The sequence below is a fragment of the Hyla sarda genome, chromosome 1 (genome assembly GCF_029499605.1).
Source record: "Hyla sarda isolate aHylSar1 chromosome 1, aHylSar1.hap1, whole genome shotgun sequence".
NCBI lineage: Eukaryota > Metazoa > Chordata > Amphibia > Anura > Hylidae > Hyla > Hyla sarda.
The window spans coordinates 281474386-281497541 of record NC_079189.1 but is presented as its reverse complement, the minus strand read 5'-3'; the positions used below and the strand labels follow the sequence as shown (position 1 = coordinate 281497541).

General features: G+C 44.4%; 1 protein-coding gene across 9 annotated transcripts in view; it reads right to left on the bottom strand.

The window, feature by feature from the left end:
- Positions 1-23156, bottom strand: part of TJP3 (tight junction protein 3) — a 115198-nt gene that overhangs the window by 76955 nt on the left and 15087 nt on the right. Inside the window, exon 1 of one of the 9 annotated variants that reach the window (XM_056573568.1) lies at positions 19464-19820. The exons of 3 other annotated variants lie outside the window; for them this stretch is intronic. Coding sequence is in view for 2 of the 6 variants with exons in the window: in XM_056573530.1 (XP_056429505.1) it covers positions 6730-6747 (18 nt within the window). In the remaining 4 variants the exon portion in view is untranslated. Of the gene's footprint in view, positions 1-2126; positions 2305-4068; positions 4087-6729; positions 6749-12112; positions 12130-19463; positions 19821-23156 lie in introns of those variants that run through there. 5 more of the 9 variants (XM_056573540.1, XM_056573583.1, XM_056573530.1 and 2 more) reach the window with 5 other exon arrangements.

Sequence of the window (23156 nt, the reverse complement as noted above, 5' to 3'; positions counted from 1 at the left end):
TGCGATCAATCCCTCAGCCTCTGTACTACTACCCCAACATGGAACAGACCCTGTTCCATGCTGCGGGTAGCAGGATTTACTCCGTTTTGAGTAATTTCCCGACAGCTCAGAGCTGTCGGGTTTCTGTGAAGCAAAACTCACAGGTTTTCTTGGGAGTTTTCTTTCCACTCGGAGGGTTTTTTCTCTTTTTGTCGGGAAAAACGCCCCTTTTGTAGTTTTTTTTTCACTCTGAGCGATTTTGATTTTGTCGGGTTGTGCGCCAGATTCTGGCACAAATTCTGGCGCAAATTCTGGCGCAGACAGAATTCTAGCGCAAAACCCGACAAAAAGTGTCGGGATCCTGTTAGTAAATCAGGGCCATAGTGTCTATAGCAGTTTAGTGACAGGGCAAGACTGATTGCCGCGTCATATGTGAATTATTCCGGCATTTAGCGCTGCTAAAGCGGGGCTAAATGCCTGAAGAAATCACCTTCCCGGCACCCGGAACTGCATGTCCCGGGCGTCAGGTGATACAATTTCCACATCCCTGCATGGGTATTTGCTTCTACTCTGCATAGTTCCTGACACAGCAGAGGTGTTAGCAGAGAGCACTGGAGTATCCCTTTAAGAACAACTCCTTCTACACATCCCTGTATCGCAAAGCTACTGACAGAGCAACCTACCTCAAAGACAATGGCTTTGACCCTGAACATATGAAGAACACCCTCATTTTTTGCAAGGCTATAAGATACAATTGTATCTGTTCTGATACGACAGACCATGACATACACCTCCAGAAGCTAAGGAAAGACTTCATAAACCAGGGCTACAGTTCCAGGGTCATTGACAACCAGATACAAAAAGGCACCAACATTCCCAGAAAAGACCTGCTGAGGTAAAACTAACATCGCACAGGGAATCATGTACTAGTGGTCACGTGGTCACCTGGTCACCCACCACCACCAAGTTGAGGTTTTGCATAAAATATCAAAAATGAACTTAAAACACTGCACCCAGATGATTGACTAAGAGAAATATTTCAACAGCCCCCTATATTGGCCTTCAGGCCACCTCTCAACCTAAAGCAAATCTTAGTAAGGATTGCCCTAAACAAATTGCCTCCAAAAAAGGTGTAAAAATGCACACACATCCACACTGCAGAGAGTCCATTCCAAACTCAGACTCCCCTCATAACATCAATTGAATCTTCTCCTGCAAACCATCAGTGGTATATCTCACATGTGCAAAAAGACCAACTGCTCTATGTGGGTGAAACGGAACATCCCATTATACCACCACTGACTGATCAAGGAACTGGGTTGATCTTATCTGCTCCCTATTTGTAAATGTGCATGTTGTAAATGTACTCAAGAGGTACAATGTATTGTTTATATCATCCATGACTGATCAAAGAACTGTCCTACATTGGGTTCACGATATCTGTTCCACCATTTGTAACCATAGCAGTTAGAATTGTAGGTACGGTATTTAAGAGAGATTTTCTCCACATTTATTTTGTAACATGTCTGATGAAGAGACCTCAGAGGTCTTGAAAGCTTGCAATCTCGATCCTTAAAGTAAGCTAATAAAGGTATCATCACTACTCCACTTATCACCTAATTTCACCAGATATGTTTAAAGCACAGTGCGAAGAAAATGTTATAAGGGGAAATTTATCAAAACTTGCGAAAAAGTTGAATAGTTGCGCACAGCAACCAGATTGCGTCTAATTTTTTTCAGAGGCCTTTTTGAAAATGGTCAACTGGTCAACTTTTTCTTTACACAGGTTTTGATAAATGTCCCCCAGTTTAGCACAAAAGACGATGGAGACGAGAGTAGCACTTTGCCAGCCATGAAAACAAGCTATTACAGGCTAATAAATAAACCCACAATGAGATGTCAGACAGTTCATATAGCGTTTGGATAATGACACAGATGAGTAAACCGGTGACATATACCATTACCTGTCTGTAACATGCACCATTCCCTTAAAACACACCTGAAAAGTTAACATCTTAACCTCTCCAATGTCATGCTGGGGAAGTTCACCTTTAAAGCTGGATTATATGGAGGAGCGATACTATGAACACTATACTTACCTCCCATATCACATGCTACCAGTGTCTGAAAAACATGCAATTACCTACCTGAAACCTTACAGCCATCCTTGAAACCACAAGCGAATAGTCCTGAGAAACTGTGTGATGCTTTATCCAGGGAAAACAGATGGGCGCACTGAGGGGGAGGTCTAGGTAGAGGACTACTCGCAGCCTCACCTGTGCACTTGTGTTTTTCTCCAGAATGTGCCCTCCCACAGTGATACAGGAAGGCAGGTTTAGAAGGCGGAGAATCAGGACGGGAAGCAGGTGGAGAGCACAGTAAATAAGGAGGGATAAGGTGTCTTTCTAGGACTCCACTAACATGCATATGTGGTTAGTCACTTATCAGCAATGCACGGGGAATGGCATTCCTGTGTGTGAACAGCTATTTATTCAGTCATGCTGAAAGGCTTCTGGTTTCAAGGATTTTATTCTTTGTGGCTAACAGTTAGCCAAGACAATGAGATCCAGAGTTTCCTCGCAGGCACTGAGACATGATATAATGACAAGAATATATAACTCCATGCAGTTACAGGGCCACACTAAGGCTGTGTTTACATCTAGGGGTAGCTTCAGATCTCTGCTTTGCATTTTGACAGTATTTTTTTTTTCCAAGTTGTAGACTTAGATTAGCCCGATTTCAAAATGCTGTGTCCTGCATTTCAGACGCGCATTCCTCAACCATACGCTTGGAACAAAGGACATGTCACTTATAAAAGTGTATTCCAAATATGGGCAGTGTAAACTGGCAGGGCTCATTTTTACGCTGTGATCAGTAGTTTTCATTGGTACCCCTTCTGCGTATATGTGACTTTTAATTAAATTTTTTTTTTTGGGGGGATGTAATGTGACTGAAAATCTGCAATTTTGTACTTTGGTATTTTTATTTTTTTTTTACATTTATTCCATTCACCATAAGGGATTTAAACCATAATATTTAATAGGACATTTCACATGTTGTGATACCAAGTATGTTGATTTATTAAAATGTTTTACTTTTTTTTGTAAAGTTGGAAGAGAGGGGAATATTTTGTTATTGGAGGAGAGGCTTATTCACTTATTAAAAAGTGAATATTTATTGCAATGTTTAGATTGCAAATATGGGACAGTGCTATGCATATGCATAGCACTGATCAATGTTATCTGTGATCTACTTCTCTGGTCTTGTATAAGGCAGAACAGAGAATCCATGTACATCCTGGTGCAGCAAGTAACTACCTACAGGTACACCCTGCGTCTTTAAGCAGTTAAGCAGGCATGCTCCACTTGTTTTTTTAATTTGTTATATACCCTGAGGTTTGGTGTCATAGTCGCTATAGACACTGTATAAGTGATTGGTTAAAAAAATGGACTGTTGCTCTTAGGCTATGTTTACATCTGTGTTGGAGCTCCGATCTGGGAGCTCTGCTGCAGAATCCGTTTAATTAAAAGGGGTACTCCGGGTAACAAAACCTATAGCCCATCCTTTCCCTCTCACCAACCAGGGACGTGCACAGACATTTTGGAGGGCAGGAGCTCAAGTAAAAAAAATAAATAAAAAGAGAGCACTTCTCATCATTTAAAAAAAGTCTGCCAGACTTAATGTGCTGCGGCCCAGGGATACAGTGGACTCCCGCCAGGCCTTCTTGACATTCCTAGCCCCCATAAAGGTTGGTGTTTTTGTAAAATAAAGTCAAGAACAGTTTCTCTGAGGTCTCCCATGTGTATATACACTTTGGCTGTGCTGTCAGTCTTATTTACAGAAAACATGTGACAGCTGCACTAGAATATACTGTATTAGAGGAGATTTATCAAAACCTGTGCAGAGAAAGAGCGGTGCAGTCGCCCATAGCAACCAATCAGATCGCTGCTTTCATTTTGCAGAAGGCCTCTGCAAAGGTTTTAATAAATCTCCCCTATATGCCCCGGTCTGACTTCTATATGACAGAACCCATCCCCAATCACCCAGCACCAATCACCCAGCACCCATCACCAATCACCCAGCACCCACCTTATGCAGGAATCTCCACACAGCTCTGGTTCTTACACTGAAGAGATGGACACCACACCAATATATGCTTACATGCTACAATATACAAGTTGGCAAAAAAAAAAAAGAATTATAAATATACAAAGACGGCCAGGCATAGCACAGCATAACGGATGGAGGCAGGGAAGCTCCGCCTCGCATACTAGCAATGTGGGGAAATACCTAGAAAACGTCTGGTCCACATTTAGTAAGTATAACATTATCTTTCTCCTGTTCACCTGTACTGTAACCTAGTGTATTGGGTTTAGTGCGAGTAAACAGCCTGCCAGTTTCCCTTTAATTATATACCTCACCCCCCTTAATGATCTATATACTGTGCCACCATTCATCTATTAATTCCCTATATACTGTGCCACCATTCATCTATTAATTCCCTATATACTGTGCCACCATTAACTATATACTGCACCACTATTATTTAACTATATACTGTGCCACTATTATTTAACTATATACTGTGCCACTATTCATTCCCTATATACTGTGCCACCATTAATGAACTATATACTGTGCCACTATTTTTTAACTATACTGTGCTACCATTAACCCCTTAAGGACCGGAGGTTTTTCCGTTTTTGCATTTTCGTTTTTTGCTCCTTGCCTTTAAAAAATCATAACTCTTTCAAATTTACACCTAAAAATCCATATGATGGCTTATTTTTTGCGCCACCAATTCTACTTTGTAATGACGTCAGTCATTTTGCCCAAAAATCTATGGTGAAGCGGGACAAAAAAACATTGTGCGACAAAATTGGAAAAAAAAAACGCTGTTTTGTAACTTTTGGGGGCTTCCGTTTCTACGTAGTACATTTTTCGGTAAAAATGACACCTGATATGTATTCTGTAGGTCCATACGATTAAAATGATACCCTACTTATATAGGTTTGATTTTGTCGGACTTCTGGAAAAAATCATAACTACATGCAGGAAAATTAATACGTTTAAAATTGTCATCTTCTGACCCCTATAACTTTTTTATTTTTCCGTGTATGGGGCGGTATGAGGGCTCATTTTTTGCGCCGTGATCTGAAGTTTTTAATGGTACCATTTTTGCATTGATAGGATTTATTGATCACTTTTTATTAATTTTTAAATTATATAAAAAGTGACCAAAAATGCACTATTTTGGACTTTGGAATTTTTTTGCGCGCACGCCATTGACCGAGCGGTTTAATTAATGATATATTTTTATAATTCGGACATTTCCGCACGCGGTGATACCACATATGTTTATTTTTATTTTTATTTACACTGTTTTTTTTTTTATTGGAAAAGGGGGGTGATTCAAACTTTTAATAGGGGAGGAGTTAAATGATCTTTATTCACTTTTTTTTTTCACTTTTTTTTGCAGTGTTATAGGTCCCATAGGGACCTATAACACTGCACACACTGATCTATGTTGATCACTGGTTTCTCATAAGAAACCAGTGATCGACGATTCTGCCGCATGACTGCTCATGCCTGGATCTCAGGCATTGAGCAGTCATTCGGCGATCGGACAGCGAGGAGGCAGGAAGGGGCCCTCCCGCTGTCCTGTCAGCTGTTCGGGATGCCGCGATTAGCCGCGGCTATCCCGAACAGCTCGACTGAGCTAGTCGGGAACTTTCACTTTCACTTTTAGGGTTAATATAAACTTAAAGGGTTAATATAGCGGGCGGCGCCGCGATCGGCGCTGCGCGCTATTAGAGGCGGGTCCCGGCTTCACTATGACGCTGGGCCCGCCATGATATGACGCGGGGTTACTGTGTAACCCCGCGTTATATCAGAAGAGCAGGACCAAGGACGTACCGGTACGTCCTTGGTCCTTAAGGGGTTAAAAGGGTATTCCAGGCCAAAAAAATTTTTTTTTATATATTTACTGGCTCCGGAAAGTTAAACAGATTTGTAAATTACTTCTATTAAAAAATCTTAATCCTTCCAATAGTTATTAGCTTCTGGAGTTGAGTTGTTGTTTTCTGTCTAACTGCTTTCTGATGACTCACGTCCCGGGAGCTGTGCAGTTCCTATGGGGATATTCTCCCATCATGCACAGCTCCCGGAACGTGACATAATCATTGAGCAGTTAGACAGAAAACTTCAGAAGCTAATAACTATTGGAAGGATTAAGATTTTTTAATAGAAGTAATTTACAAATCTGTTTAACTTTCCTTTATTTAAAGTGGCTTTATTCCAAAAGCAAACAGAAGCTAGATACACACACACACACACACACGTATATATACACATCATACAGACACACTGACAACCACTCACATATATACACACATATACATAGATTCACTTGCTCACATATACACACACACACAGATATACATAGACTCATTTGCTCACATATCTATATATATATGCGCACATACATAGAGATACACACACACATATTTTATATATATATATATATATATATATATATATATATATATATATATACATATATATATATATATACACACACACATATACACACACACACACATATCATGCAGACACACTGACATACAATCACTCATATATACACAGCCACTTACAGTAAGGCCCCAGCCATCCCTCTCTGCACAGGCACATACATAAAGATATACACATACACACACACACTATCACTCACTTATATTTTCAGTTACTTACAGTAAGTAAGGGCACCATCCCCCTCTGCACAGGCTGGAGTTTGAGGCTGGGCAGACTGTGGGCGGGGCTTCTCTCTGCCTCCTCTGCTTCTGTCTCCTTTGTGTGGAGAGGAGCAGAGAAATAGCTGATAATGACAGGGTAAGTGGCGCCCCCTTCCTGCAGGGAGGGTACAGCACCCTCCATTAAACCACATACAAATCTCCCCAGCAACGGATCCTTTTTACTGCACCTATCACCCTGAGTCTGCACCTCCTTTTGTGGGGGCAATATACGGGCAGGTGAGGAAAAGGGCAGGGGCTCCAGCCCCCTTTTACCCCTATGTTTGCACGTCCCTGTCAACAACCTATTTATTTGTCTAAATATCATTCATTAGCTACATACAGCAGTTTCTTTCTTTCAACTGTCACTTACACGCAGGGAGTGAGAGAAAGAAGTCATTCAGATTCTATTTGTCTTTGTGTAAACCCCTAACTGAGACCTAGCCCCCACCCTCCTGCAAGAAAAACACCACGTGATTTCTGGCTTCACAGCCACAGGTCCCCTCCCTGTCTGAGGAACTTACTGGTGAGAGAAGCCCAGTGAAGATCCTTGGTCACCACTCAGCACATAATGCTGCTTTATTTCTCCTGTAGATCTTATCACTGATTGCTGCCATTAAGTGCATAGCATGATTTATTGCTGGGAGGAAGGGTAGTTTAAAAGAAACACAGAAAGTGAAAGTAATTGGTTGGCAACCATTGCACAGAGCTGCAGTGACTTCTAGGAGTTGTAGTCTGGGCTGCAAGCAAGGAAAAATAATATTCAGGAGACAACAGAGGGCACAAGAGTGGCCAAAACCACATGGATAACTACAGAGGACACAACAGGTATTGTGGTGGCTTTGGGGCATTTTTATTAACTTCTCTGGAGCACCCCTTTAACCATTTAAGAACCCAGGGCGTACCTGTAAGCCCATGGGAACCTGGATGCCCTCTGAAATCGTGAAAAACCCTGGGGGGGGGTTCCGAGACACACACCCCCCCAATATGTCGGCGATCACCGGTCAATTCAGACCGGTGATTAGCGGCTATTATGGGTAAATCAGTTCTCCGGTGATCTGGAAAAAAAAGTCAGAGATGCCACCTATCACCCTTTACCATCAGGAGTGAGGTGGCACGGGTCGCTCACGATCACGTGATTGATCAGTCTGTACGACCGATCAATCACTGAGCCTGCTGGGAGGTGATCGGGCAAGTCGGGGGTCCCTTACCTGTTCATCAAGGCCGGCAGAGATCCCTGGCATCGACGTGGAGGGTCCCTGGAGTAGGCGGAGGCAGGATACAGCAGGTAGTGAGTTGTTTCCCTCCTGCTGTTGCTAAGCAACAACTCCCAGCATGCACAGCCAAAGAGCATTCTGGGAGTTGTAGATTTGCAACAACTGGTGGCAAAACTACAACTCCCAGCATTCCCTTTGGCTGTTTATGCATGCTGGGTCTTGTAGTTATGCAACAGCTGGAGGCACTTTTTTTTTCTATGAAAAAGTGTGCCTCTAGTTGTTGCATAACTGCAACAACCAGCATGCACAAACAGCTAAAGGGCATGCTGGGCAATGTAGTAGTGTGCCTCCAGCTGTTGCATACAGCTCCTAGCATCCCCTTCGACTGTCAATGGATGCTGAGAGTTGTAGTTTTGCAACAGCTGACGTTACACTGGTTGCGAAACACAGAGTTTGTTACCTAACTCAGTGTTTCGCAACCAGTGTGCCTCCAGCTGTTGCGAACTACAACTCCCAACATGCACTGACAGACCGTACATGCTGGGAGTTGTAGTTTTGCAACAGCTGTAGGCACACTGGTTGTGAAACACTGAGTTAAGTAACAAACTGCGTTTTGCAACCAGTGTGCCTCCAGCTGTTGCATAACTGCAACTCACAGCATGCACAGACAGCCAAAGGTGATGCTGAGAGTTGTATTTTTGCAACAGCTGGAGGTTTGCCACCCCCCCCCCCCCCAAGTGAATGTACAGGGTACATTCACACAGGTGGGGGTTTACAGTGGGTTTCCTGCTGCAAATTTTCCACCGCAGCTCAAACTCCCAGTGTGAATGTACTCTAAACACACTACACTACACTGTACAAAATAAAAGGAAAACACTACATATAAACATGCCCCTACACAGTTGATCCCCCCTCCCCCCAATAATAAAAATAAATAAAAAAACACACGTCTCGTACGGTACTGTTTCCAAAACGGAGCCTCCAGCTGTTTAAAATCAACAACTCCCATTATTGCCGGACAGCCATTGACTGTCAAGGCATGCTGGGAGTTTTGCAACAGCTGCAGACACTGCCGTAGGGTATTTTGGTGGCAGATGCAAATCCCCAATTTAGGCCTCAAATGCGCATGGCACTTTGGAGCCCTGACGTATTTCAAGGCAACAGTTTAGTGCCACATATGGGTTACAAATTTTAGGGTGATTTCTTTTACCCGATTACTTTTACCCCTTGTAAAAATTGAAAACTTGGGTCTACAAGAATATGCGAAGATTTTGAATTTTCTCCTTCACTTTGCTGCTATTCCTGTGTAACACCTAAAAAAGGGTTAACACTTACTTAATGTCATTTTGAATATTTTGAGGGGTGCAATTTTTATAATGGGGTATTTCTAATATGAAGGCCCTTCAAATCCACTTCAAAACTGAACTGGTCCCTGAAAAATTCAGATTTTGAAAATTTTGTGAAAAATTGGAAAATTGCTGCTGAACTTTGAAGACCTCTGATGTCCTCCAAAAGTAAAAACCATGTCAACTTTATAATGCAAACATAAAGTAGACATATTGTATATGTGAATCAATAGATCATTTATTTGGGATGTCCATTTTCCTTATAAGCAGAGTTAAAGTTTAAAAAAAAATTCAACATTTTTCAATTTTTCACCAAGAAATGATGCAAGTAGCGACAAAAATGTACTAATAACAAAGTAGAATATGTCACGAAAAAAAACTATCTCAGAATCAAAATGAAAAGTAAAAAGCATCCCAGATTTATTAATGCGTAAAGTGACAAAAAAAAGTGGCAAAAAAATGCTCGGGTCCTTAAGGTGAAAATGGGCTTGGTCCTTATGGGGTTAATAAGACCTCTGTGACAAAAACAAATACAGCAAGCAGTAATTTTTTGTCCAGTCCAATCTTGCTAAATAAACGGGCACCAGTCGGACCCAATTATAGCCACGGATTTTCATCTGTGTCCACTGTGCAGTGGCCCATCCAGCTCAGTTTTCTGGCCCGCAAATGCAGTCTGTGACAGAAGCCCTGAACGGAGCCCCTGACACAGAAGTGACCCAGGCCTTAAAGGGGTACTCCAAGGAACTAAACCCATAGCCCTCTCACCAACCTATTTGTCTAAATATCATACATTAGCTAAATAGAGCAGTTTCCCTTTTTCAGCTGTCACTTACATGGAAGTAGGATCATATAATTATGTCTTTCCTTAACACTTGGAGGGAGTTAGAGAAAGACGTCATTATCTGACCCTGCTTGACCCTCAATGAGACTAGCCCACACTCTCCTTCAAGACAAACGGCATATGATTTCTGGCTTCACAGCCATACCCCCTCTCCCCGTGTGAGGATTTTGTCAGTAGAGAAGAATTTTCAGCACATAATGCTGCTCTTTTCCTGTTGTAGATCTTATTACTGACTGCTGCCATTTAGAGCATAGCATGATTCATTGCTTGGGGGAAGGATAGTTTGAAAAAATACATGTAGTGTGTGCTGATGACTGTGTTTACAACAACACAGCATGCCCACAGATACACAGTTAGTAAAAGGAATTGGCTGGCTGCCATTACACAGCTGCACTGATTGCTGGGCGTTGTAGGAGACAACAGGGGCCAGAGGAGCTGGTAAGAGGTATTGTGGTGGCTTTGGGGCATTTTATATTTTTTAAAATTTCCGGAGCACCCCTTTAAAACTTCGTTAATTCAAAAAACACAAAACAAAAAAAATGTATAACAAGGGGTTTAAACTAGATGCAAGGTGTGAGAAGCTCCTTCACTTCATATCCGTTTTTAAACTGATCATTTTAAGAAAAAAAACAATACAACAGGATGTCTACAATATAGCACCCAATTGCCATCAGGATCCTGTTTGACAGGACAGAAAAATAAGGCAGTCTCTTGTCTATGCTGTTAAAAAAAAAATTGATCCTGATCAAAACGTGTCACAAATGAACTGTGCTGTGAAGGCAACATTAAAAACCAATGAATCTGTAAAAGGATCAATTTTGAAAAAACTAAAAAATGAAGTTGACAGGAAAGCCAGAATGTTGTTCACAACAAGTGGTTCACAATGCTCAGATCAACTGCACTGTACAGTGATACAAATAAGTGTGTCCACTTTTGCCAATTTGACCACTCAAAAAAATAAAATAAATAAATAAATAAAAAACAAACGATTAAACATGTTAAATTTCATCATGCTTGATCCTTTGTTACCTCTGGAGACAATGGTTGCTAGGTGTCTAGCAGTTGCTCATCTTTTTATAAAAATAAATCTTCACACATGGATGATCCCAACATGTGAGAAACAGGAGAGATTGCTATGTTTAAACATAAATGTTTAGCAATGTTTATGGCAAAATAAAGAGATAAAAGAATGCTGAACCCACGGCAGTAACTATCAAGGATCTAACATCTGCTAATTATCCTCTGACATCTGCCTTTGATAGTGTTTGTGGTCCTGAGTAAAACATTGGTCCTGATTTATCAAAGTGTGTGAGAACCTGGAGACATTGCGCCCACAACAACCAATCACGGCTCAGCTTTCACTTCACCAGAGCTCGTTAGGACAGGAAAGCTGAGCTTTGGCGAACCCCCCAAAAAAATTTTAGGGAGGAAATTTAAATGAAAACCACAATTTTGCACATTTTGGAGGATTTTGTTTTCACACTACACACTTTACGGTAAAAATAACAAACATTCTTTATTCTGTGGGTCAATACGATTAAAATTATACCCATGGCTAGATACTTTTATATTTTTGTACCGCTTAAAAAAAAAAATCTATATCTTTTTGTACAAAGTCAGTAATCTAAAATCGCCCTATTTTGACAACCTATAACTTTTTCATTTTTCCATATACAGGGCGGTATGAGGGCTCATTTTTTTGCACCGTCATCTGTACTTTTTATCAATACCACATTTGCATATATAAAACTTTTAGATCATTTTTATTTTTTATTTTTTTTAATAAAATGTGACAAAAAAGCTGCATTTTTGGACTTTTATTTTTTACATTTTTGCCTTTCACCAGACGGGATAATTAACATTATATTTTGATAGTACGGACATTTACGCACGCGGCGATGCCAAATATGTTTATTAAAAAGGAGAATTTTTAACACTTACCGTAAAATCTCTTTCTCGAAGGATCCATTGGGGGACACAGACCGTGGGTGTATGCTGCTGTCTCTAGGAGGTGACACTATGGCAACAAGAAAGTTGGCTCCTCCCAGCAGGATATACCTGCCTCCAGGCCCTAAGGTAATCAGTTTAAGTACTAGAGCAATAGGAGAGGACCGACAGGTCAAGGAAAAAAACACGAACTGTCCAAGAACAGAAGAAAAGATATAACTGAACACACCCTCGGACAGAGAACCAAAGAGAAACCCAAAAGAGCAGGAGCTGTGTCCCCCAATGGATCCTTCGAGAAAGAGATTTTACGGTAAGTGTTAAAAAATCTCCTTTTCTCTATCGGCTCCATTGGGAGACACAGACCGTGGGACGTACCAAAGCCGTCCCTTGGGTGGGCAGATAATCAGTCAAGCAGACGGCTGTTCCACTGCCGCCTGCAGCAGTTTACGGCCCAGACTAGCATCAGCCGATGCGAAGGTATGAACCCGGTAGAACCTCGAGAAAGTGAGAAAAGACGACCAAGTAGCAGCCTTGCAATCTGCGAGGCAGAGGCTTGTTCTGGAGAGCCCAGGATGCCCCAACAGAAACAGGTAGAATGAGCCACAACCCTGAAGGGAGGAGTCTTCCCCCTACAGCGATAGGTTTCCGAATTGGCAGACTGGATCCACAGAGAAGTGGTGGCCTTGGAAGCAGGTTGTCCCTTACCACGACCTTCCGTAAGGACGAAAAAGAAATTGCACTGACGAGACGAAGAAGAGATAGAGAGGTAATACAGCCCGAACCACATCCAGTTTGTGGATGCTCCCTAGAATGAGAAGGAGTGGGACAAAAAGGACGGAAGAACAATGTCCTCATTGAGATGAAAGGCCGAAACAACCTTAGGCAAAAAGGAAGGATCTGGCCGGAAGACAACCTTGTCCTGGTGAAGCACCAGAAACGGAGAATGGCAGGATAGAACTGCCAATTCAGACACTCTCCGAATGGAGGTGATAACAACAAGAGAACGCCACTATCCAAGAAAGGAGGCACAGGGACACCTCCAAAGGAGTTCAAAAGGTTCACCTGGGAGTACCCCTAGAACCAGATTCAAGTACCAAGGGGGAGAAGGTGACCGATAAGGAGGGACAGCATGCGCCACTCCTTGAAGGAAGGTCCGGACATGAGAATTAGAAGCTAGAGGACACTGGAAAGAATAGAAAGGGTCGAAACCTGACTCTTAAGGGAACTGAGAGACAACCCCAGTTCCAATCTCGACTGCAAGAAAGAGAGAAGACGGGAAACCGAAAAGGTAACAGGACACAAGACCTGAGCTTCACACCAACTAAAATAAGACCGCCAGGAACGGTGGTAAATTTTTGCCGAGGAGGACTAACGAGCCCTGAGCATGGTGCGAATGACTTGGGAAGAGAAACCGCGGCTCTCAAAACCGCGATCTCGACCGCCACGCCGTCAAAGCAGAGACAGTAATAGGGGTGGCACAGGAGACCTGAGATAGGAGGTCTGGATGATAGGGAGCCTGACCATGAAGACTTACAACGCCCGCCGGGCCCAGGCCGGGCCACTAGAATGGCTGAAACGTCCTACTGAGAGTTTCCTCAGGACCCCGAAAGGAGGAAGAAAGGGAGGAAACCGATAAAGTAGGGCAAAACCCGACCACCAAAGACAAGGTAGGGCAAGGCTCGACCAAGAGAAAGGAACGTTTCGGTTGTGGCGGGACAAGCAGAGATCCACGCCTGGAGCGCCCCAGGTGTTGCAGATCACAGCAAACACCCCTGGATGTAGGGACCAGTGGTCTTGGACGGCTGAGGACCGGCCTAGAAATCACATCCCAGGGACAGCCAGACTGAAGAAAACTGAGATGGCCTGAAACCTGAGTTCCGCCCAGGAGGGAAATTCCCAAGAAGCAAGCAAAGAAAGAATTGCCCTAGGCCCCAAAATGTTGAAGGGGGAAAAGTTTCTCAGGGGGCCAAGACCCCAGACCGGGCGGTCCCTGAAAACACCTCCCCAGCCTGACAGACAGACAGGGATGGACAGGAAGGGACACCCCTGAAAACAAATGAGGGGGAAAACAAAGTCACCATAGAAGGGACCAACAAGCCTGACTAGAGAGAACGATCTTGCGGCCGAGAGAATGGAGACCTGTCACACCGGAAGAAAATCACCAGTTGAAGAGGTCGGTGATGAAACTGGGCAAATGGCACGGCCTCCACCAAATCGACCCAGTACATCCATGCAAAAGCTAATGGAAACTGGAGCAGGGAGCCGAAGGCATCAGACTCTTGAAAGAGTCGGCAGAGTCAAAAGCGGGCAAAGGCCGCATCGAACTGGAGCCCCAGGAGAGCGGTTGGGCTTGTCCCAAATGACCATCCAACCGAAGTGAGACAAGGTCTGGAAGTTGAGACTAAGACTCTCCAGGATCTGGGTTCTGCTGGAGCTCAGATCAGGAGGTAGTCCAAATAAGGAATCACGGAAACAACTGTTGTCCGTAAAAAAGGCTATCACAGGTGCCAGGACTTTGGTAAAAGTCCGGAGAAGTGGCCAGACCGAAATGGATACCCACAATAGAAAATGACCGTCTGGAACTGCAGCGCGGAGGTACCGCTGATGACCGGGAAACAATGAGATGTGGAGACAGGAATCCTGATGTCCACCAAGGAACGAAAACTCCCCTTGAACCATGGACGCCAGCACCGAACGGAGAGACTCCATTCGGGATGGGAAGATGCTGGGTGAGATACTCGAGAACCAAGACTGGGCGAACAGAAACGCCTTTCTTGGAGACCACAGAGAGGTTGGAATAAACCTCAAAAAGGTTCCCCTGAAGCTGCATGTCCAGGCATCCCGGCGGTAAGAGGCGACCAACCACCCTAGAGAGGTCGACAGGTGGGGGGGACCCTTCAGGCACCCGTAGGCCTTCCTCGGCCTGATGGGGCCGCCAAACGGCCGGAACGGATAGCCGACCCCTGGGAGGAATGGGACCGGAAAGAGGAACCCTCTTCCCATGAAGGCGCCTGACTGGACCCTTTGTTGGTACCAAAAGGTCCACAGAACCGGAAGGAGGACTTACGACGGAAGCGGTTCTGGGAGTCTTACCAGAGGTAATAAAGAACTCTTTTTTCGCCCGTCGCCTCACTTCTTGAAGGTGGCATCCACATTCCAGGCTTAAAGCCACATGCAGGGACGGTGGCTACCAGGTAGCTTGTGGTAAAGGCAGCACAGTGACTGCACATGGAAGCAGAACACAGAAAAAAAAAATCTCCGGCTGTGGAGCATCGGAGAGCTAGATTAAATAAATCCTCCGGAGGGATCTTGAAGACTACCCTAGCGGACTTGGAAGACCATACTAAAAGGGCGAACCTGCTGCCTCAAGGGCAGAGATTGCCAAAGTATCCACCTACATGTCCGCTGGGTAGGCGCCTTAGAGAGGCGGGAGACCGGCAGATCCACAGTTGGAGAGGAGGTCCACCAAGCAATGAGGTCCTTGGTGAACCTTCTTCGCTTCCTGAAACTTCTTGTCAGGATGACTTCGGGCAGATACCAGCAGGGCGTAAAATTCAGCGTGAGAGCTGAAAATCTTGGGTGCCAGTCGGGCACGATGAAAGGATACTTCTGAAGCCACGTCCGAAGTTCCTGGGTCCTTAACATAGAAGGTGTCTCTTATGGCCAAAACCAATGAGTACACCACATCAGGTATATCTGTGCAGTCCTCTGAGTCAGATGCCGAATCGGAAACCTCATTCACAAGTTCTCAAGGTGAGTGGGAACGAGTGGAGGCAGCCCTGGACGACGACTGGGTACGCGGTTCTGGAAAGCCAGAGCGGCGACCACAGAAGCGTCCTCTGAGGGAGCGACGCTTGTACAAGTGGAGCAGCGGGTGAGTCCTATGAGGGGAGCGCCCGTGCCTATCAGGAGACCCAGGGAATGAGTCAGAGAATACATCTTTATCACGCTTGTGAAAGCGGTGATATAGAGAGAAGGGAAGCGGGTCCCTCTGGAGGGCCGGCATAGGGCAGACCTCTCCCAGGCGGAGACCTAAGCCAAGAAGGATATAGACTGGGCGAGGGATAGATATAGCAGGGGAAGCAGTGGTGCTGGTGGAACAAGAACAAAGCATTGTAGGAATTGCGGCCCCTGCAAAAAAACAATAGGTGACCAGGACCGCTAGAAGGATCCCCGAGGCCGTGAGTGGTCGTGGCTAAAGCCAGACAAGGGCCCGCGGCCAGTGAAATAATGCTATAATGGATAAGATGACAAACAGGACTTGAGCCTGTAACTTATGACTGTGTTAGAATAAAGCTGCAGCACAGAAGCAGGGCTCAATAATAAAGCAACCCCACGCTCTAGAAAAAGAAAAACACACAGCTAGCTGCGGGTTCCGATCTCCGACACAGCCAGCCAAGTTCCGACCTCGCTCGCGGCCGAAGTACATGTTCGGCTAATAATGGAGCCCGCTCCCTGCCCCGAGCGCATGTGCGCATGACAGGGGGAGGGAGCGGGCGAGCTCCCCTCCGGCAGCCATACGCTGCCGACAGGGACAATGAATATGCGGCCGATAATGGCGCCCGCTCCCAGCCCCGAGCACTTTGCGCATGACAGGGGGAGGGAGCGGGCGAGCTCCCCACCAGCAGCCGCAATAATGGCGGCCGATAAAGGAGCCCGTTCTTTCTCCCAGCCCCGAGCGCATGTGCGAATGACAGGGGGAGGGAGCGGGCGAGCTCCCTGCCAGCAGCAGAACGCTGCCGACAGGGACATATGGTGGGCGCGATATGCGGCCGCTGAACCGCGCGCTCGCAGAAAATGAGAGCAATGACAGTGAAAACACATTTCCCTCACATCTTTGCACTCTGTTCCACACCACTGCTATAAAACGGGAGACATTCATCCCCCACCCCAAGAATAAAGGAACCCCATAAGAGGAGGAACAAGGTTCCTTAAGCCAGGCCCCATAAGACTACCAAGAGTAGGCCAAAATAGGGGATCTCCAGAGGCTAAAAGTCCCTACCTGGAAGAAAAAGGGGAAAAATACCTCAGTCAGAAGAACTTACCTCATGAAGTCTTCCTATGAAGTCTTCAGCCAGCTTTTAACACCTGCATCACGCCTGGCTGCTATGCGCGAGCGAGGCGAGCAGGGAATAGGGGGACCTGGACCCTTGAGGTATCAACCCAGGCACTGACTGTTGGCGAGGGGGGGTGAACAGCGCATATACGCAATGTCTGTGCCCCCTTACTCGCAATGGGGAAACAGGTAACCGGAGTCCCCACTTGAAAACAGGAAAGAAAACTAACATTCCCTAACTAGGAAAATAATAAAACATAAGACATCGTCTGGATAAATCCAGACCATGTTCACCTCCTTCAGACACTAAGCTTAAACTGATTACCTCAGGGCCTGGAGGTGGGTATATCCTGCTGGGAGGAGCCGACTTTCTTGTTGCCATAGTGTCACCTCCTAGAGACAGCAGCATACACCCACGGTCTGTGTCCCCCAATGGAGCCGATAGAGCAAAATAAGATTACGCTTTTTGGGGGTAAAATGGGAAAAACGGACAATTTTCATTTTTATTGGGGGAGGGGATTTTTAACTTTTTTTTAAACATTTTTCAACTTTTATTTTACACTTTTTATGTCCCCATAGGGGACTATTCATAGCAATCATTTGACTGCTAATACTGAGCAGTGCTATGTATAGGACATAGCACTGCTCAGTATTATCGGTGATCTTCTGCTCTGGTCTGCTCGATCTCAGACCAGAGCAGAAGACCCCGGGAGACGGCCGGAGCCAGGTCAGGGGACCATGCTGGATGATCGGATCGCTGCGGGCGATCCGATCATCCATTCAAAGTGCCGCAATGCTGCAGATGCCTTGATCTGTATTGATCACGGCATCTGAAGGGTTAATCACGGATGTCGGCCATTACAGGCGGGTCCCCGGCTGCTACTAGCAGCCGGGACCTGCCGTGTATGACGCGAGCACCGTTCCAATGCTCGCGGTCATACACAGGAAGTAAATGTACAGGGGCGGACTGACCGGCCAGTCCGATCGGACGTGGTCCAAGGGCCCAGCCGGGTAAAGGGCCAGCTGCTACTATTGGGGATCCAGGATACTTGTCCCGGATCCCCAGGCAGAGAGCGCTGCCTTCTGCTGTATGTGCGGTACACAAACACATATAGCAGAAGGCATCACCTGTGTGAGCCTCATCTTCAGCCTACACAGAGAGGAGACGTGATCTCCACCCCCAAGCAGCACCTGCCGTTGATGTCCCTCATCGGCGCCTGCACTGTTGAGGAAGGAAGACGCAGGCCTCTGCTTCACTCCGGAGGGCATTATTACAGTTTCTGAGCCTATACATGGGAAGATTGTGTAGAGAAGGGGAGGGCACTGGAAAAATGCAGTCTCTAACATGTTTGTCCTGCAGATTTTAAGAGATCGACATGGGGGTCCGATCCGGACGGAGAAGAAAAGAGAATGCCGCTGATCAGAAAAGATGTAATTGTCCCTAGATGTAACTGTAATCACTTATATGGTATACACATCCTGTGTACAGATAATATCTACCGCCATATGGTGCTGTATATAATCACATATAGTATACAGATCCTGTATAGTATACTGGTTTTAGTACAGTATGGCGGTATTATCCAGTTATTGTGTGGTGAATATATTATATATACATATACACACACACACACACACACACACACACACACACACCTTGTATACTGGTATTATTGGTCATGGAAAATAATTTTACCACCTTAAAGTGTTTTTTTTATATATAAAGTTTAGTTTATTTTGTGTGTAGGGGTGGTGGAGGGATTTGGGTGGAATAGGGGCAGAAGTGTGACCAGCGGTGGAGCATCGCAGGCCCTGAGTGTTCTGAGTCTGTCCCTGCTGGTGCAGTGAAGAAAGCATTTGCATGCTTTCTGCCAATACAATTAGTAGCTTTCATACACTTTGCTTTGTGGCTGCTAGTAGCCGGAATTATTGCACATCTTATATTGGCGGTCACTTTTAAGTGACAGTGCCTCTGTGTATCAGTAGAGGGCTACACCCTGCCACAGCCTGCGCTGCAGTTACTTGCTAAGTTTGCACCTGCCACCACTAATAGATCTGCCCTGCACAGTCTCAGTCCAATATGTTAAATGAACAGTCATCAAGAATTATTATTAACTTGAGATAATATTGCAGTATTTATAACAGTATTCAGTTTAACATGGGTGAATGTAATCCTCACACTGACCACATTTGCTTGTAGCTGCTTAAATGCAACTTGCAGCATATTGCAGAATGTAAGCTATACTCAAGAGAAGAGACTCTTGACTTCCAAAAGATGTATGGACTAACCTCTCTTTCCAGCCTCCACTAGTCCACTACTGTTACAGGACTGGAGAGAACAGGCTGCAAGGCAGTCAACTTCCTCCTATTAATGTACTGCAATTTTTTCCAAGACTGATGTCTCCCAAAGCCTATTTGGATCCAGCTCCATCTTCTCCAAGGGCTGATAGTCTCACATAGGCTTGGCTTTCACGGGGCTGAAGTCACACACAGCCCATGCAGTCTTTGCTATGGCTTACCTTTGAGGCTGAAATTTCTAACAGTCCACACAGAGCGACAGAGTTGGCTTTACACAGGGGCTGAGGTCTCAAAGGGGGAGATTTATCAAAACCTGTCCAGAGGAAAGTTGCTGAGTTGCCCATAGCAACCAATCAGATCACTTCCTTCATTTTTTAAAAGGCCTCTGAAAAATGAAAGAAGCAATCTGATTGGTTGCTATGGGCAACTTAGCAACTTTCCTCTGGACAGGTTTTGATAAATCTCCCCCAAAGAGCCCACGCCCACTCTCTCCAAACCAGCTCATCATCCGCACTTCCGTGGAAGCTTATTGCCTCACCACATTCACTGCTCTGGTACCTATGGATCTCAGTATCAAAAGCCCAGTGTGTAGTCTCATCACAGACACACTGCCACCTGTCTTGGCCTGCAGCACCCCTGCTCCCATGATGGAAACAGTGACATTATTAAAGGAGTATTAAAGGTCTAAAATTTGCGCCAAGTCAAACCCCTAAAAAATTTGATGTATATATAGGTGTGGAAAAATATGTGAGGAGACTTTTTCTCAAAAAATATTTTCTTAAGCAACCAGTCACTTCATCCAACACTCAACCAAGCAAATTTATTCACACTACATGCACTTTAAAATCCAAATTTTACCCTAAAAACGAAGCTGGATCTGATATTATAACATTCAAAAAGGCAGTAGAATCAGAGATTAGGAAATTAAAACCCAGTCTGAAGAATAATAATATTACCTATAAAGAAAAACTGGCTATATCTGAACTTAATTACAAGAAAATAACGACATCACAATCCGCCCCACTGACGGGGGGGGGGGGGGGGGGGGGGGGGGGAATCGTGAATTTAGATTGACAATTGTCTGATGCATTATATTTGTCTGATTCCAATACATATACCAAATTAAGATCAGATCCCACAAAGGAGTTCAGCCAGGAACTTAAAGTACTCTGCGATGACTCACTTTCCTCTGATCTCTTATTATCCAAAGAACACAAATTCATTCTAGGTACACAAGAAAAACTTCTGGTATTCTGTTGCCTTCCCAAAATCCATAAAAATCCCATTCACCCCCCCCAGCTGCCCAATAGTTTCGGGCATTAATTCACTCACATCTAATCTCTCACAGTTAATTGATCACATTCTCCAACCCATTGAACAAACCACTACCTTGTACTTAAAAGACACTACTCAAGTTATACAAATTTTAGAAAATATTAGTTGGGAACCAGACTATATACTTGCCTCTCTTGATGTTAGTTCCCATTATACTATCATCAAACATGAAGATTAAATGCCGTCAAACACTTTCCATCTCAAGGGGACATCGTGCCTGAACAAATAGATTTTTTTTTTTGTACATGCCAATTTATTTTAACTCTTTATTTTGAAAACGATTATTATTTACAGTTGGCAGGTACCGCCATGGGTACGAAGTTTGTGCCAAGTTATGCTAATTTATTCATGGCAACCTGGGAAAAACATACCATCATCCCCAGAATTGGCGCAGACCTTGTACTATGGTGGCGGTATATTGATTATATCATTTTTATTTGGAAGGGAACCAGAGAGCTTTTAGATGATTTTATCCAGGAAATCAATATTAATACCTCCAACCTTACTTTTACACTCTGTATCAGTACTGGCACCTTAGAATTTTAGACCTCTTAATCACTATTGACTCTAATAAATGAATCTGTGGTACATATCAAACCAGTCGCTAAAAATAGTTTTATTCTTTTTAACAGTTGCCATCTACCTAGATGGCTCTTAAATGTTCCAACAGGCCAATATCGTAGATTAAAGAGAAATTGTACCTTAAATTAAAAAAATTCGAGGAGGAGGCAAAAATTCTGACAGGGAAATTCCTGGATAAAAATTACCCTAGAAGTATTTTAGACAAATCTTTAAAAAAAAATAAATAAATAAATAAATAAAATCAGTACTCTGGATAGATCTTCAGTCTTTGATCCGAAATCAGTCGATTGCACAACTAATGATGATCCAAAAATTATCATACCATTTAACAAGGAATATAAAAAAACTGAAAAGATCATCAAAAATAATTGCCATTATTTGACAAATGACAAGCTGATTGGGCAAGATATCCCCCCACACCTCCCCATTGTCTATACTAAGGCCCCTAACTTAGGAATCCAAATTGCTCCAACAATCAAACAGCCATCCATTTCCCATTCGCCATCTACTTGGTTATATACAAGAGGTTTTCAAAGATGCGGGTCTTGTCTAGGATGTAAAATAACTAGTTTTCCTAAAAAAAATTACTGAAGTTACATCTACCTCTAACCAATTTAAACAAAATATCCGAATGTCTTACTTGCCACAGCAAAGGTGTAATTTACTTAAATGGGCACTGTCATGAAATAAAAAAATTGATATGTTGTAGTACTTAAGTACTACAACATATCTCTAATATAGTTTAATTAAAAAAAGTGATTTTAAACCAGTTTAAAATCACTTTTAAATTCGGCCACTAGGGGTCGCCCTCCTAGTGGCCGAATGCATTCGGCAGTGACGTCACTACAGAATTTCGTCTCATTTGAGCCTGGCAAATGAGTCGAAATTCTAGTCACTGCGGTGCTCGCTCCCGCCTGTCAATCAAACAGGCGAGAGCGAGCACAGTGAAATCCAGGGCTGCGCATTGGCTCCCTGGACTCACACACTGGCCGCCTCCCTGCTGCATATTCTCCCTGCAGCAGGGAGGAACATGGCTCTTACCTCTGCTTACAGTCCCGGCTCCAGTGGGGATACGCCGCCTCCTCACTGCTCCTGTCATTGCCGGGGGGAGCGCGTTATATGGAGCAACAAGTGTATGCCCGGCTTCCTGTCATGCTCCTACACTCTGGTAACTCTCTCTATGGTTCTGGAGGACTTTCAATCCTCCAGAAACATAGAGACAGTTTCCAGAGTGTACGGGCATGACAGGAAGCTGGGCATACACTTGTTGCTTGCTACGGACCCCCGCTCATGGTCCGGCACAGGTGAGGGGGAGGGGGGCGATATTGGTCGGGGGCTGGGTGTCTTCCAACACAGGGTGCCTCCAGTTGTTTCCCCACTACAACTCCCAGCATGCCCTGACAGCAAATAGATGTCAGGGCATGCTGGGAGTTGTGGTGGTGAAACAGCTGGAGGCACCCTGTCCTGAGAACTATGGGCGGAACTCGGCCCCCAGCAGGCATCAGTGACGTGGTGCCTGCTGGGGAAGTCTGCCTGGTAGTGAGCACACTACCAGGCAGACAAAATGCCATTTTTAAGATAATAAAAAAAAAAAAATAAAGGCAGGGAGGGGGTTAGGGATAGATGGGCAATAGGCAGGGACAGAAAAAAAAAAAAAAGAGGATGGTGGGAGCTACCCTTTAATCCAATGTAGTTGTGGCAAACAGTATATAGGCCACACAAAAAGACAACTCAAGACCTGCATCTGGGAACACATCTACAATATCA